The sequence below is a fragment of the Lithobates pipiens genome, unplaced genomic scaffold (genome assembly GCF_037356315.1).
Source record: "Lithobates pipiens isolate NorthernLeopardFrog02 unplaced genomic scaffold, aLitPip1_a1.2 Scaffold_28, whole genome shotgun sequence".
Lineage (NCBI taxonomy): Eukaryota > Metazoa > Chordata > Amphibia > Anura > Ranidae > Lithobates > Lithobates pipiens.
The window spans coordinates 17,432,589-17,444,659 of NW_027507789.1; the positions used below are offsets into that span (position 1 = coordinate 17,432,589).

The following is a 12,071-nucleotide window of genomic DNA, read 5'->3' on the forward strand; positions in this document are numbered from 1 at the left end:
CACCTATAGCAGACCCCTTTCCCATAAGGCAAGCAGACCACCAGTACTCGGTTGCCCTCAGGTCTTATACACAATGCTATAGTTTATGGCTACCACGCCTGGGCAGGCGCAAACTGAGCACAGTAAATAGGTACTTGCAGTTGGCAGACAGGCCGGGTAGTCAGTGATAGTCCAGGTTTAGGGCAGGCTGAGTTCTGAGTATATTTGACATCCAATCTAAGGTCATCGACAAGAGAATCCAAACTAGAAGGCAGAGCAGACAAACAGGGATCTTGGAGCATGAGTTAAAAATGCTATCACGAGCATGAGACTGCAGGCTTGTCTGGCTTAAATCAGGTTTGGTCTCCATCCAGAGGCTGGCTACATCAATCACCTTGCAGGTGAACAGGCAGACAGGGAGAATGCATCCCAGCCAAAACCAGGATGCTGGAATGATATTAGCAGCTGTCATGGAACAGGAGGGTTAAACACTCCTGATACCCCAAAAAATAAATAACAGACCCTTATCTTTGATGAGGGCGTGCTACTGTGTGAATATTAAGAGAGATTAATGCAAAGTACAATAAAAAAAAATTTTGTCGGGTTCCCACCAAACCAAATTCAATACCAGACCCTTTTAATCTGGTATGACCCATTAGCTGAACACCAAAAAGCAATATTTCCGACCGAATCTTACTTATCTTATTTTTTTTGGACTTACTGTTGGGAGAGGTGAATCGACAATGGTTTCAACCAATTTTTTTGGAAATTGTCATTATTTCCTTTCAGGTGAAGAACTTGACTGAAGAGATGGCTGCCCTGGATGAAGCTATTGTGAAGCTCACCAAAGAAAAGAAAGCACTACAGGAGGCTCATCAACAGACTCTGGATGACCTTCAGGCTGAAGAGGACAAGGTCAACTCCCTCACCAAAATTAAGCTCAAACTGGAGCAGCAAGTGGATGATGTAAGTGCTCACAAGTTTTTGTAATATGGAAATCAAAATTTCAAATCTTAGCTTGTTACCGATATATTTGACTACACAGTCTGGGCTGTATTTGGCACCTACAGAACAGCCATATCTAGTGGAAACACATAGCAGATACTGCAGCAATATTTGTTCCCATTGTAGTGCACCCCCTAAGGAGTCGCTGGTGAATTTGGTCCTATTTTCCCCTTCAGAGCACACACAGCCAAGCACAGAGCATTTCCTTCATTCCTCCACTGGCTTAGAAAACAATATAGGGGTTCTTTTTAGGGTTTTTATTGGGAATGATGAACTTGGAAAGGGGTAGGAAGCACAGGATACCCCAAAACTGCAGAACTGGATAACTTGAGGAGTTCTGAATTCCTGGCTGCAATTCACAAACTAGCCAAAGGATCATAGGTTGCCTCCTGCCGATATCCAGCAGGCTCTTCTTGGTGATAAAGATGTAAACACCGCCACAGGACAGCAGGACTCTTTTCCATTAACTTCCTCCTGGTTCTCTCCAGTGAGCTTTTCCAAGCCTATTTAATCATTGGATTTCAGCTTGTGAGATGCCCCCCCCCCAATGTTTTCTATAGATCCCTGCAGAAAGTGCACCTGCACAAGAGTCTCCTGTTGCAGGAATGAACCCAGGAACACTACCCTCTGCTGCCCGAGCCTAACATTATTTATGGGCTCTCCCTCCACCTCCTGGGCATGCCCCCCCAGGGATTGGCTGGAGTTTCATAAATATTTAGGCTGCCTGCTCTGCTCTCCCTCCAACTACCCATCTAGAAGTCTCCAGAAGACAGGGAGAAGTAGCAGAACAGCAGACTGTGAAACACTGAGCAGTCCTAAGCAATAATCCTGCTCCACTGATTACAAGGGAGCTAAACCAAATTTACCTAGAAGCCTGCTCTACACTAGGAGGGTGCTACACCATTTTTTATTATCTTTAGAAAAAGTCCAAATAACATCTAATCATCATATTGGTTGTGCTGGGATTCTTCAAATAGGTCTTCATTTTTTCATAATAAGGTGAAATAAACTTTCACATTTTGGCCCAGACCAGCATTGGTACAACAAACAGCCAAATACATATTAAAATGAAAGAATTTTATATCTCTAATGCCGCGTACACACGATCGAATTGTCCGGCGGACTAAGTCTGCCAGACCACAGTACGCTGGACAATTCGATAATGTGTGGGCTCCAGCTGACTTTTTCATCGTAAAGTCCGACGGACTTAGAAAGTAGTTTTGACTCAAAATTTGTCCACCTGACTTGGCTTTCAGCAGACAATCCATTCGTCAAAGTGTGCTAGTCCGGCGGACTCAGCCCCTGTACACACGGTCGGAGATTCTGCCAACCAAATCCGTCGGATTTTGTCCGTCGGATTTAGTCCGACGGATTGTGTCCGAAACTGTTGCATACACACGGTCGGACTAAGTTGTCGAAAAATCCGATCTTTCAGAACGTGATGACGTAATTTCGTTACGATGGGACTAGATTCAGGCTAGTAGCCAATAGCTTTGATGTAGGAATTTGATCTGAGCATGCGTGGCACTTGGTCCGATCAAAATTCTCTGCACATGATCGGATTACGTCCGACCGGCCCAGTTGGTCGGGAAATATTTCCAACATGTTGGAAAATTGGGTCCGACGGAGATTCGGACGGAATCAGTCCGATGCATACCACACACAGTCGGATTATCTGACGACGCGGTCCGATAAGACGCATTCCGACGGATTCTCCGATCGTGTGTACGTGGCATAAGAATGACGCATTCTCTGAAACAAGTACGAGATGGAAGCTATTGGCTACTGGCTATTGAACTTCCTTTTTCTAGTCCCGTCGTACGTGCTGTACGTCATCACGTTAGAAATCGCCGGACTTTCGGAGCGTCCTCGTGTGGCTAAGTCCATTTGTTATAAAGTCCGTCAGATTGTTTGCCGGACCAATTCCGCCGGACAATTTGATCGTGTGTACGCGGCATTAGAAATACAGAAAAATAATGTCATAGTGATGTGTTTTTATTTTCCAGCTTGAAGGGACTCTGGAGCAGGAGAAGAAGTTACGGGTTGACCTGGAAAGAATCAAAAGGAAACTAGAGGGGGATCTAAAGCTTTGTCAGGAGACCACAATGGATCTGGAGAATGACAAAGTGAACTCAGAAGAAAGAGTTAAAAAGTATGAAAACTTTTTTTTTACACTTAAGTAATTTGAGCAAATGTTTTTGTTTGTTGTATAAATCCTCAGCTAGACATCAGAATGTGTTCTAGTTTTTGTAAACCTTTAGGAGGACTTTGACAGTAATTTCTGACTTGGGTATTTTTTAGCTCTGGTAATTCCCATCTGAACAACAAAGCTCGGTTATTGTGAATATTAACCCAATCTTTTCATACACTGACAAGATTAATGTTTACCCATCTAATTTTATAGGAAGGACTTTGAAGTGTCAGAGCTTCAGAGAAGAATAGAAGATGAACAAAATGTCAATGTCCAACTGCAGAAAAAAATTAAGGAGCTTCTGGTATGCTGTTTCTATGGGTTCCTTTTATTTACATATTTATAATCCCCTACATCACAAGAGCCATGGCACATGGACCATTTGCAAATGTGCCTTATTTTTTCCGACAAGAAAATCAGCAGTGATGCATAAGAATAAAAAACAACAATATCTAGTAGTAGGTTGTCACATTAACAAGCAGAAATCATTTGCTGTAACCTCTAGCAACTAATCAGTGAGCCGTAATGTGTGCTGTAACTTCTAGCAACCAGTCAGTAAGCAGTAATGATATGCTGTAACCTCTGGCAACCAATCACAATTGCTGCCTGATCTGATACAGTAAACTGATTTTAAGTCCAGCTTCTATTTATTGTATGTCTCAGAGCAGGTGGAGAGTGAAATTGCATGGAGGGGGGGGCCCCCAAAAATGTTTTGCCCGGGTCCAATCAATATTAAAGACGGCCCTGGGTGCCAGTGGGAAGAATACTGCCCCATCTTTGGTGTCAGTGGAAGGAATGGTGCCCCATCATAGGTGACAGTGGATGGCATAAAACCCCAAGGTCCAGATAAAGGCAAACAAAGGGCCACATACAGCCTGCAGGCCACTGTTTGGAGTCCACTGATCTAAAAAAAAAAAAAATGACCAATTTTGGTTGGTGCCATACTACTGTGACATCTTTGATTGGTCATGTATTACAGTCACAACTTTTTTAGAATCCTAATACAGCATTTTCTACTAGAAGTCAACATATGTACAATACACCTATAACACTGTTGTATTAGTATTATATACAGAAGTCTGTCGATAGGTGCTCCACTGCAGGGGGCACTCAACCACAGCGGCAATGCGAATGGGGGAGGAAGTTGAGAGGAACTCGGGGAGGCATTTATCCGATTGGATGCTGGTGACCCCTTGGAACTTTGGTGGTCATCTTGGGTCTGGCAGAGTCTATTTAAGACTCTGGCTCCCAGGCTTGGCGTGCTTTATGTGAGTGGCTAGCATTGGGACAGGTTCCCCATCTATCGGACAGTGCTAGAGATAGTAAAAGGTTACAGAGGAGTAGGGACCGACCAGAGACTACGCCTATCTCTCCTAGAAAACCTCCCCTTTGGGTGCGGACTGGCCATGCTGCATTCCACTCCACGTTAAAAACACTGTAGACATCTTCCAGTCTTCCACCGCTGTTAGAGTTGTAAGTGGCTCTGGATGGATGCGACTGTTTGTACTTGCTGAACTTTTCTACAATATATTGCTTTTGACAAACTTGGACTCTGTGTGCTCACTGCCCGTCACAGGTTGCTGCACCTACCCCACACTTGTCCTGTCTAGATGTTGCCCTTTGTAGCCCAATGAAGCAGACATCTCATAACAAAGTTGAAATGAACATACTCCTTCTACTGCAAGCTGCAGGCATCTGGCAGAGGAGTGTGTTCTACTACAAATCCTGAACCTGCGTGCGCAGGGAGGGTGCCAGGTGTGCCTCGGCACACCCTAATCACTATGTGCCGTGGAGATTTCCCCTATTGCCCAGGCTTACCCTCCCCTTTTGTTGGCCCTGCAGTCCTGCTGGCTTCCCTCCTCTCCCCCCAGATGCTGTGGGGGATGTTTCAGGATGGAGAGCAGGGGAAGGGGTTAGTAAATATGCAATTTATCAGCCCTTTCCTTTTCTAAATAAGCACACTTGCTCACTGTGGCCATTCATAACTGAAGCATAGTAAACGGTGCTTACTATGCTTCAGTTTGTGAATGAACAGGTAGCCACTAAGCACAGAGCAGTACCGATTCATTCACTGCCTCGTGCAGCTGAGGCTGCAGAGAAAGCCATGTGTGTTTGAGTTTTGGGGTGCACACCCTAATGCAATAGGCTGCACACACCTACTGTATGTATCTGTCATTCAGAAATCCATGGTGATACACATAAAACACTTTGGAAATCAATGAGCTAAAAACTCAGTTACATTGCTTTAATTTCCGCTAATGTACAAATTTCCTTTTCTTCAGGCCAGCAATGAAGAACTGCATGAAGAGATTGAATCGGAGCGAGCAGCTCGAGCTAAGATTGAGAAGCAGAGAGCAGAATTGTCCAGAGAACTGGAAGATATCAGTGAGAGGTTGGAAGAAGCTGGTGGGGCGAGCGCTGTCCAAGTAGAAATGAATAAAAAGAGGGAAGCTGAATTCCATAAGATGCGGCGGGACCTAGAAGAGGCCACACTGCAGCATGAATCGGTTGTGGCCGCTTTGCGGAAGAAACAAGCTGACGGTATGGCGGAGCTGGGAGAGCAGATTGAAAACCTCCAGCGTGTCAAGCAGAAGCTAGAGAAGGAAAAGGCCGAACTGAAGATGGAGGTTGATGATATGGCCGGGAACATGGAAGCTGTGGCCAAGTCTAAGGTGAGGAACAGGCATGTACTGGCCATTGGGACTACCGGGAGTTTCCCTGCGGGCCGATGGCTCAGTGGGCCACTCTGATGTAAGGGGTCTGGTGATGGGACACTCTGATGTAAGGGGGCTGGTGATGGGACACTCTGATGTAAGGGGGCTGGTGATGGGACACTCTGATGTAAGGGGGCTGCTGATGGGACACTCTGATGTAAGGGGGCTGCTGATGGGACACTCTGATGTAAGGGGGCTGGTAATGGGACACTCTGATGTAAGGGGGCTGGTAATGGGACACTCTGATGTAAGGGGGTGCTGATGGGACACTCTGATGTAAGGGGGTGCTGATGGGACACTCTGATGTAAGGGGATGCTGATGGGACACTCTGATGTAAGGGGGCTGGTAATGGGACAATCTGATGTAAGGGGGTGCTGATGGGACACTCTGATGTAAGGGGATGCTGATGGGACACTCTGATGTAAGGGGGCTGGTAATGGGACAATCTGATGTAAGGGGGCTGGTAATGGGACACTCTGATGTAAGGGGGCTGGTAATGGGACACTCTGATGTAAGGGGGCTGGTGATGGGACACTCTGATGTAAGGGGGTGCTGATGGGATACTCTGATGTAAGGGGGTGCTGATGGGACACTCTGATGTAAGGGGGTGCTGATTGGACACTCAAAATGTATATGGGCCGGTCTGGATGAAGTCCAGGGCCAAATTTCTTTCCCAGTCCAGCCCTGGTGAGGAACACAGATGGCGCCCAGACTCTAAAGCCGCGAACACACGGGCGGATTGTATGGCCTACTTAGTCCGTCGAAACACATTTCAGCGGACAGTCCGCTCGTGTGTGGGCTTCAGCTGACTTTTTCAGCGTGCAGTCTGGCGTACTAAGAATTTCCGTAATACTGTCCGTCATACTTTGGTTTCAGCGGACAATCCGCTCGTGAGTAGGCTAGTTCGACGGACTTACAATGGCGCATGCTCAGAAAGGATTTACACGGCGGAAGGTTGCATTGCTGTGTATTGGACTTCCTATTTCTAGTCCCGTCGTACGTGCTGTACACGTCATCGCGCAAGCTTTCGACGGACTGTTTGTGCATCCGTGTGTGGTCAAGTCCGTTCATTCGAAAGTATGACGGACTGTCCGTCGGATTGTATGACGGACTAAGTAGGCCATACAATCCGCCCGTGTGTACGCGGCTTAACACTTATGTGAGTTTGTTGGACATCATATTATTAAACCATGGCCATTCATTTGGAGTTGTCCCCACATTTGTGGCTGTAACAGCCTCCCATGTTGTGAGCAGTCTTTCTGCAAAACTTTGGAATGTGTCCGTGGGAATTTCAGCCCATTCATGAGACCAGGTACTGATATTGGACAAGAAAACCTGACTCAGAATTGGGATTCCAATTCATCCCAGAGGTGTTTTGTAGAGTTGAGGTTAAGGCTCTGTGCAGGCCACTCAAGTTTTGTAAACATATAATAGATATGGTTATAGTACAGCTGGAAGGAAGGTCTGAGCAGGGCCGTCTTTAAGGCAGGGCAAAAGGGGCAGCTGCCCTGGGCCCTGTCATTGTTGTGGGGCCCAAAGCAGCTAAATCACGCCCATATTTTGCTGCGCACGCCGCATTTTCACCTTTCCCTATACCATGCCTATATCCACATGCCCTGCCCCCTAATTATAATACAACTCCGCCTACTGCTAAAAAAATTGCCCCGAAATTAGTTTTTACAATGTTGGCAACTATGTTTCAGCCTTTTAAATGCGAAACACGTTTGTGCTCTCCTCCTCCAGACACATTGTCCTTACATGCTTTATGTAATCATTACTGAACTGTAGACACAGGGCCGTTTTTAAGGCAGGGCAAAAGAGACAGCTGCCCTGGGCCCTGTCATTGTTATGGGGCCCAAAGCAGCTTCCTCATACTTGCCAACTATCCCAGTTTAAATTCCCTTGTCCCTTGAAGTTTTAGTCCTGTGCTGTGCCCCAATATCTCAGTGTAAAGTGCTGCTACTAATGCTGCACAGCTCTGCCCTATTGTTGTGTACAGATGACTCACCTGCAGACCCTGTGTTTACATGTAAATAACCGTCATTCATATGTAAATAGCGGTGGCATTACTAAGTAAATAGCTGCGGCCGGCGGCATTGATATGTAAATAAAGGTGGCATTCATATGTGTATCATGCTCCCCTGCAGTGAGGAGATGATGTGCTGTAACCTCAAGCAACCAATCAGTGAGCAGTATTACTGCACATTAATCTCTAGAAACCAATTAACAAGCAGAAATCATTTGCTGTAACCTCTAGCAACTAATCAGTGAACCGTAATATGTACTGTAACCTCTAGCAACCAGGCATTAAGCAGTAATGATATGCTGTAACTAATGACAACCAATCACAATTGCTGCCTGATCTGATACAGTAAACTGATTTTAAGTCTAGCTTCTATTTATTGTATGTCTCAGAGCAGGTGGAGAGTGAAATTGCATGGAGGGGGGGGCCCCCAAAAATGTTTTGCCCGGGTCCAATCAATATTAAAGACGGCCCTGGGTGCCAGTGGGAAGAATACTGCCCCATCTTTGGTGTCAGTGGAAGGAATGGTGCCCCATCATAGGTGACAGTGGATGGCATAAAACCCCAAGGTCCAGATAAAGGCAAACAAAGGGCCACATACAGCCTGCAGGCCACTGTTTGGAGTCCACTGATCTAAAAAAAAAATGGTGGAGAGTGAAATTGCATGGGGGGGGGGGCCCAAGAAAATTCTTGCCCAGGGTCCAATCAATATTAAAGCGGGAGTCCGCGTTTTTTTTTTTAAAAGCCAGCAGCTACAAATACTGCAGCTGCTGACTTTTAAAATAGTGACACTTACCCGCCCAGCACGCCCGCGATGTCGGCACCCGAAGCCGATCTCTCGGGTGCTGCCGCCGCCATCTTGGGTATGGGAATCAGGAAGTGGAGCCTTGCGGCTTCATTTCCCAGTTCCCTACTGCGCATGCGCGAGTCGCGCTGCGCAATAAGGATGGTCCCCCCTGTCTCTGGGATCCGTGTGTTTCCCAGCAGGCAGCGGGGGACCTTCGGAAAGGGGCGTAGATTCTGCAGAAAGGGGCGTAGCTTCTGCAGAATCTACGCCGGAAGTGGGTGCAGATACCTGTACTGTACAGGTACCTGCACCCCCCTCCCCCCTGAAAGGGGCCAATTGTGGCGCTGGAGGGGGGGAGGGCTCCAATGAGCGGAAGCTCCACTTTAGGGTGGACCTCCGCTTTAAAGACGGCCCTGGGTCTGAGGGGTATTCTCTATGTATAAGCCAAGCAGTATCATCAGTTCCTAAACAAAGATGGTCATTTCCACCACAGTTGAGTAAAAAGATAGTATTTTTACCCAAAGCTGGGCTATTTCTTGATACTTAAAAGTCAAGTATTGATTTTCTAATGTTGAAATGTTGTAAAAAGTGATATTATTACAAATATGGCAACACCTGATAAGTCCAAATTGTTTATTAATTTTATTCTTAATTTAGGCCAACCTAGAGAAGATGTGTCGGGTGCTGGAGGACCAACTCTCTGAGATAAAGGCTCAGAACGAGGAAAACATTCGACTTATGAATGATCTCACAACCCAAAAAGCTCGTCTACAGAATGAACATGGTTTGTCTATGCAAAAACATTCAGAAATATATGATTTTTTTCAGTGCCCAATTTATTTTTTATTTATTTTTTTAGTAATTTTTTTATTTAATTTTTTTACATTTTATGTAAATTCTTTACAAAAGTTAATGTTTTTGTTCTTATTTCCATAGGTGAACTAACTCATGTGGTGGAAGAGAGAGAGGCATTGATTTCTCAGCTCACTCGAAGCAAAGTGACCTTTACCCAGCAGATCGAGGACTTCAAAAGACTGCTGGAGGATGAAACAAAAGTAAGACCTGATGGACCACCCATCAAACGTGAAGACGCCCAATCCAGGATTTTAAATAAAAAAAATACTATCTCATTTGCTTATTTATTTATTTTTATCAGGCTAAAAGTGCCCTTGCCCATGCGCTCCAATCTGCTCGCCATGACTGCGATCTTCTGCGTGAACAGTATGATGAGGAACAAGAGGCCAAAGCGGAGTTACAGCGCACATTATCAAAGGCCAACAACGAGGTTGCAACATGGAGAACCAAGTACGAAACTGATGCCATCCAGCGTACGGAGGAGCTAGAGGAAGCTAAGTAAGTAACAATGTTGCCAATAATTTGTGTTGACTTACGTACATTAGTTCCGACTTGGTTAGAGGTAGTTTTATTATTGGGGGACTGTGTCATTCTTCTATACCTCTATATCATAGGAAAAAACTTGCCCAGCGTCTACAGGAAGCAGAAGAACACGTTGAAGCTCTCAATTCCAAGTGTTCTTCTCTAGAGAAGACCAAACAGAGGCTTCAAATGGAAGTGGATGACCTAATGATTGATGTGGAGAGGTCAAACGCAGCAGCCGCAGCTTTAGACAAAAAGCAAAGGAACTTTGATAGGGTATTTTCTCATATTGCTTATTGAGTATAATAGTTAGGCTCGGTTCACACAGGGGCAACACGACTTTCAACACGACTTTTGGAGGCAACTTGGACACGACTTGAACACGACATGGGGTGACTTACAACACGACTTTAAGTCGCCCCAGGCCAGGCGACTTTTGCCGTGGCCAATCAGAGAATGAGCTCTGAAGGGGGAACTCCTCATCAACATGGGGACAAGGTGCTTTGGGGTGGGGGGGCAGCGGGGCTCCCCCTTCCCCAAGGCACACCCCATGTTGAGGGCACGTGGCCTGGTACGGCTCAGGAGGGGGGGGGCACTCTCTCGTCCCCACACCCTTTCCTGGCCGGCTGGACAGCATGCTCGGATAAAGGTCTGGTATGGATCTGGGGGGACCCCCATGCCATTTTTTCGGCGTAGGGGGTTCCCCTTAAAATCCATACCAGACCTAAGGGCCTGGTATGCTCTCGGAAGGGGAACCCATGCCAAATTTTTTAAATAAATTTAGCGTGGAGTTCCCTCTTGAGAGCTGATAATTCTGTGAGAGTCGCCTCCGTATAGACGGAGATCCGACTTGAAGGCGACCTCCATTGAAATCAATGGGTACCAGTCACCTACAAGTCAGATTGAAGAAGTACAGGAACCTTTTCGCTTCCGACCTCAGTAGTGTGCATTAAGACAGCTCTCATTCACTTACATTGATTTTTACATGTAGCGCGACTTAAGGCGACTAGGGGCGACCTGAAGTCGGATCTGAGTCGCCCCTGTGTGAACCGGCTCTTATAATTTAACCAAGAGAAGGAAAATGTAAACAATCTAAAATGGTCAGTCCTCAAGTAATGGCCACTTCCCTGCTCCAGGTTATAGGTGAGTGGAAGCAAAAATGTGAGGAGTGCCAGACTGAGCTGGAGCTCTCTCTGAAGGAATCGAGAAGTCTGAGCACAGAACTTTTCAAACTGCGTAATGCCTATGAGATGGTCCTGGATCAGCTGGAAACAGTAAAGCGAGAGAATAAGAATCTTCAACGTATGTTTCAGTTTTGCTCAGCAAACCCAGAAGCTCTGCAGTTTCAGCCTCTGGATAGTGTAGAATGTGCTATTAATCTTCCTGAATTCTGTCATCACTGCAGAGGAAATATCAGACCTCACTGATCAGGTCGGAGAGACAGCAAAGACCGCCAGTGAACTGGAAAAAGCTAAGAAACAGGTGGAGCAAGAAAAAGCTGACCTGGCATCTGCTCTGGAGGAAGCCGAGGTATGTACGATGGATATGCTGGTGCATAGATTATCAACCAGACTTTGCCCTTGTACACACGATCGGAGATTCCGACAACCAAATCCGTCGGATTTTGTCCGACGGATTTTGTCCGAAACTGTTGTATACACACGGTCGGATGAAGTTGTCGGAAAATCTGATCGTTCAGAACGTGATGACGTTATTTCGTTACGACGGGACTACGTTCAGGCTAGTAGCCAATAGCTTTGATGTAGGAATTTGATCTGAGCATGCGTGGCACTTTGTCCGATCGGAATTCTCTACACATGATTGGAGTATGTCCAATCGGAGCATTTTGTCTGAAAATATTTCCGGCAGGTTGGAAAATTTGGTCAGACGGATATTCCGACGGAAACAGTCCGATGCATACCACACACAGTTGGAATATCCGACAACACGCTCCGATCAGACACATTCCGTCGGAATCTCCGATCGTGTGTACA

The 12,071-nt window shown here is 46.1% G+C and overlaps 1 protein-coding gene across 1 annotated transcript in view; it reads left to right on the plus strand.

The window, feature by feature from the left end:
* LOC143934965 (myosin-4-like) overlaps positions 1-12,071 on the plus strand; it is a 79,192-nt gene that overhangs the window by 43,189 nt on the left and 23,932 nt on the right. The window contains exons 20-29 of the mRNA XM_077458510.1: positions 769-945; positions 2,991-3,136; positions 3,389-3,479; positions 5,458-5,847; positions 9,358-9,484; positions 9,637-9,755; positions 9,857-10,053; positions 10,170-10,353; positions 11,214-11,379; positions 11,483-11,607. Of these exons, the coding sequence (XP_077314636.1) occupies positions 769-945; positions 2,991-3,136; positions 3,389-3,479; positions 5,458-5,847; positions 9,358-9,484; positions 9,637-9,755; positions 9,857-10,053; positions 10,170-10,353; positions 11,214-11,379; positions 11,483-11,607 (1,722 nt within the window). The remainder of the gene's footprint in view (positions 1-768; positions 946-2,990; positions 3,137-3,388; positions 3,480-5,457; positions 5,848-9,357; positions 9,485-9,636; positions 9,756-9,856; positions 10,054-10,169; positions 10,354-11,213; positions 11,380-11,482; positions 11,608-12,071) is intronic.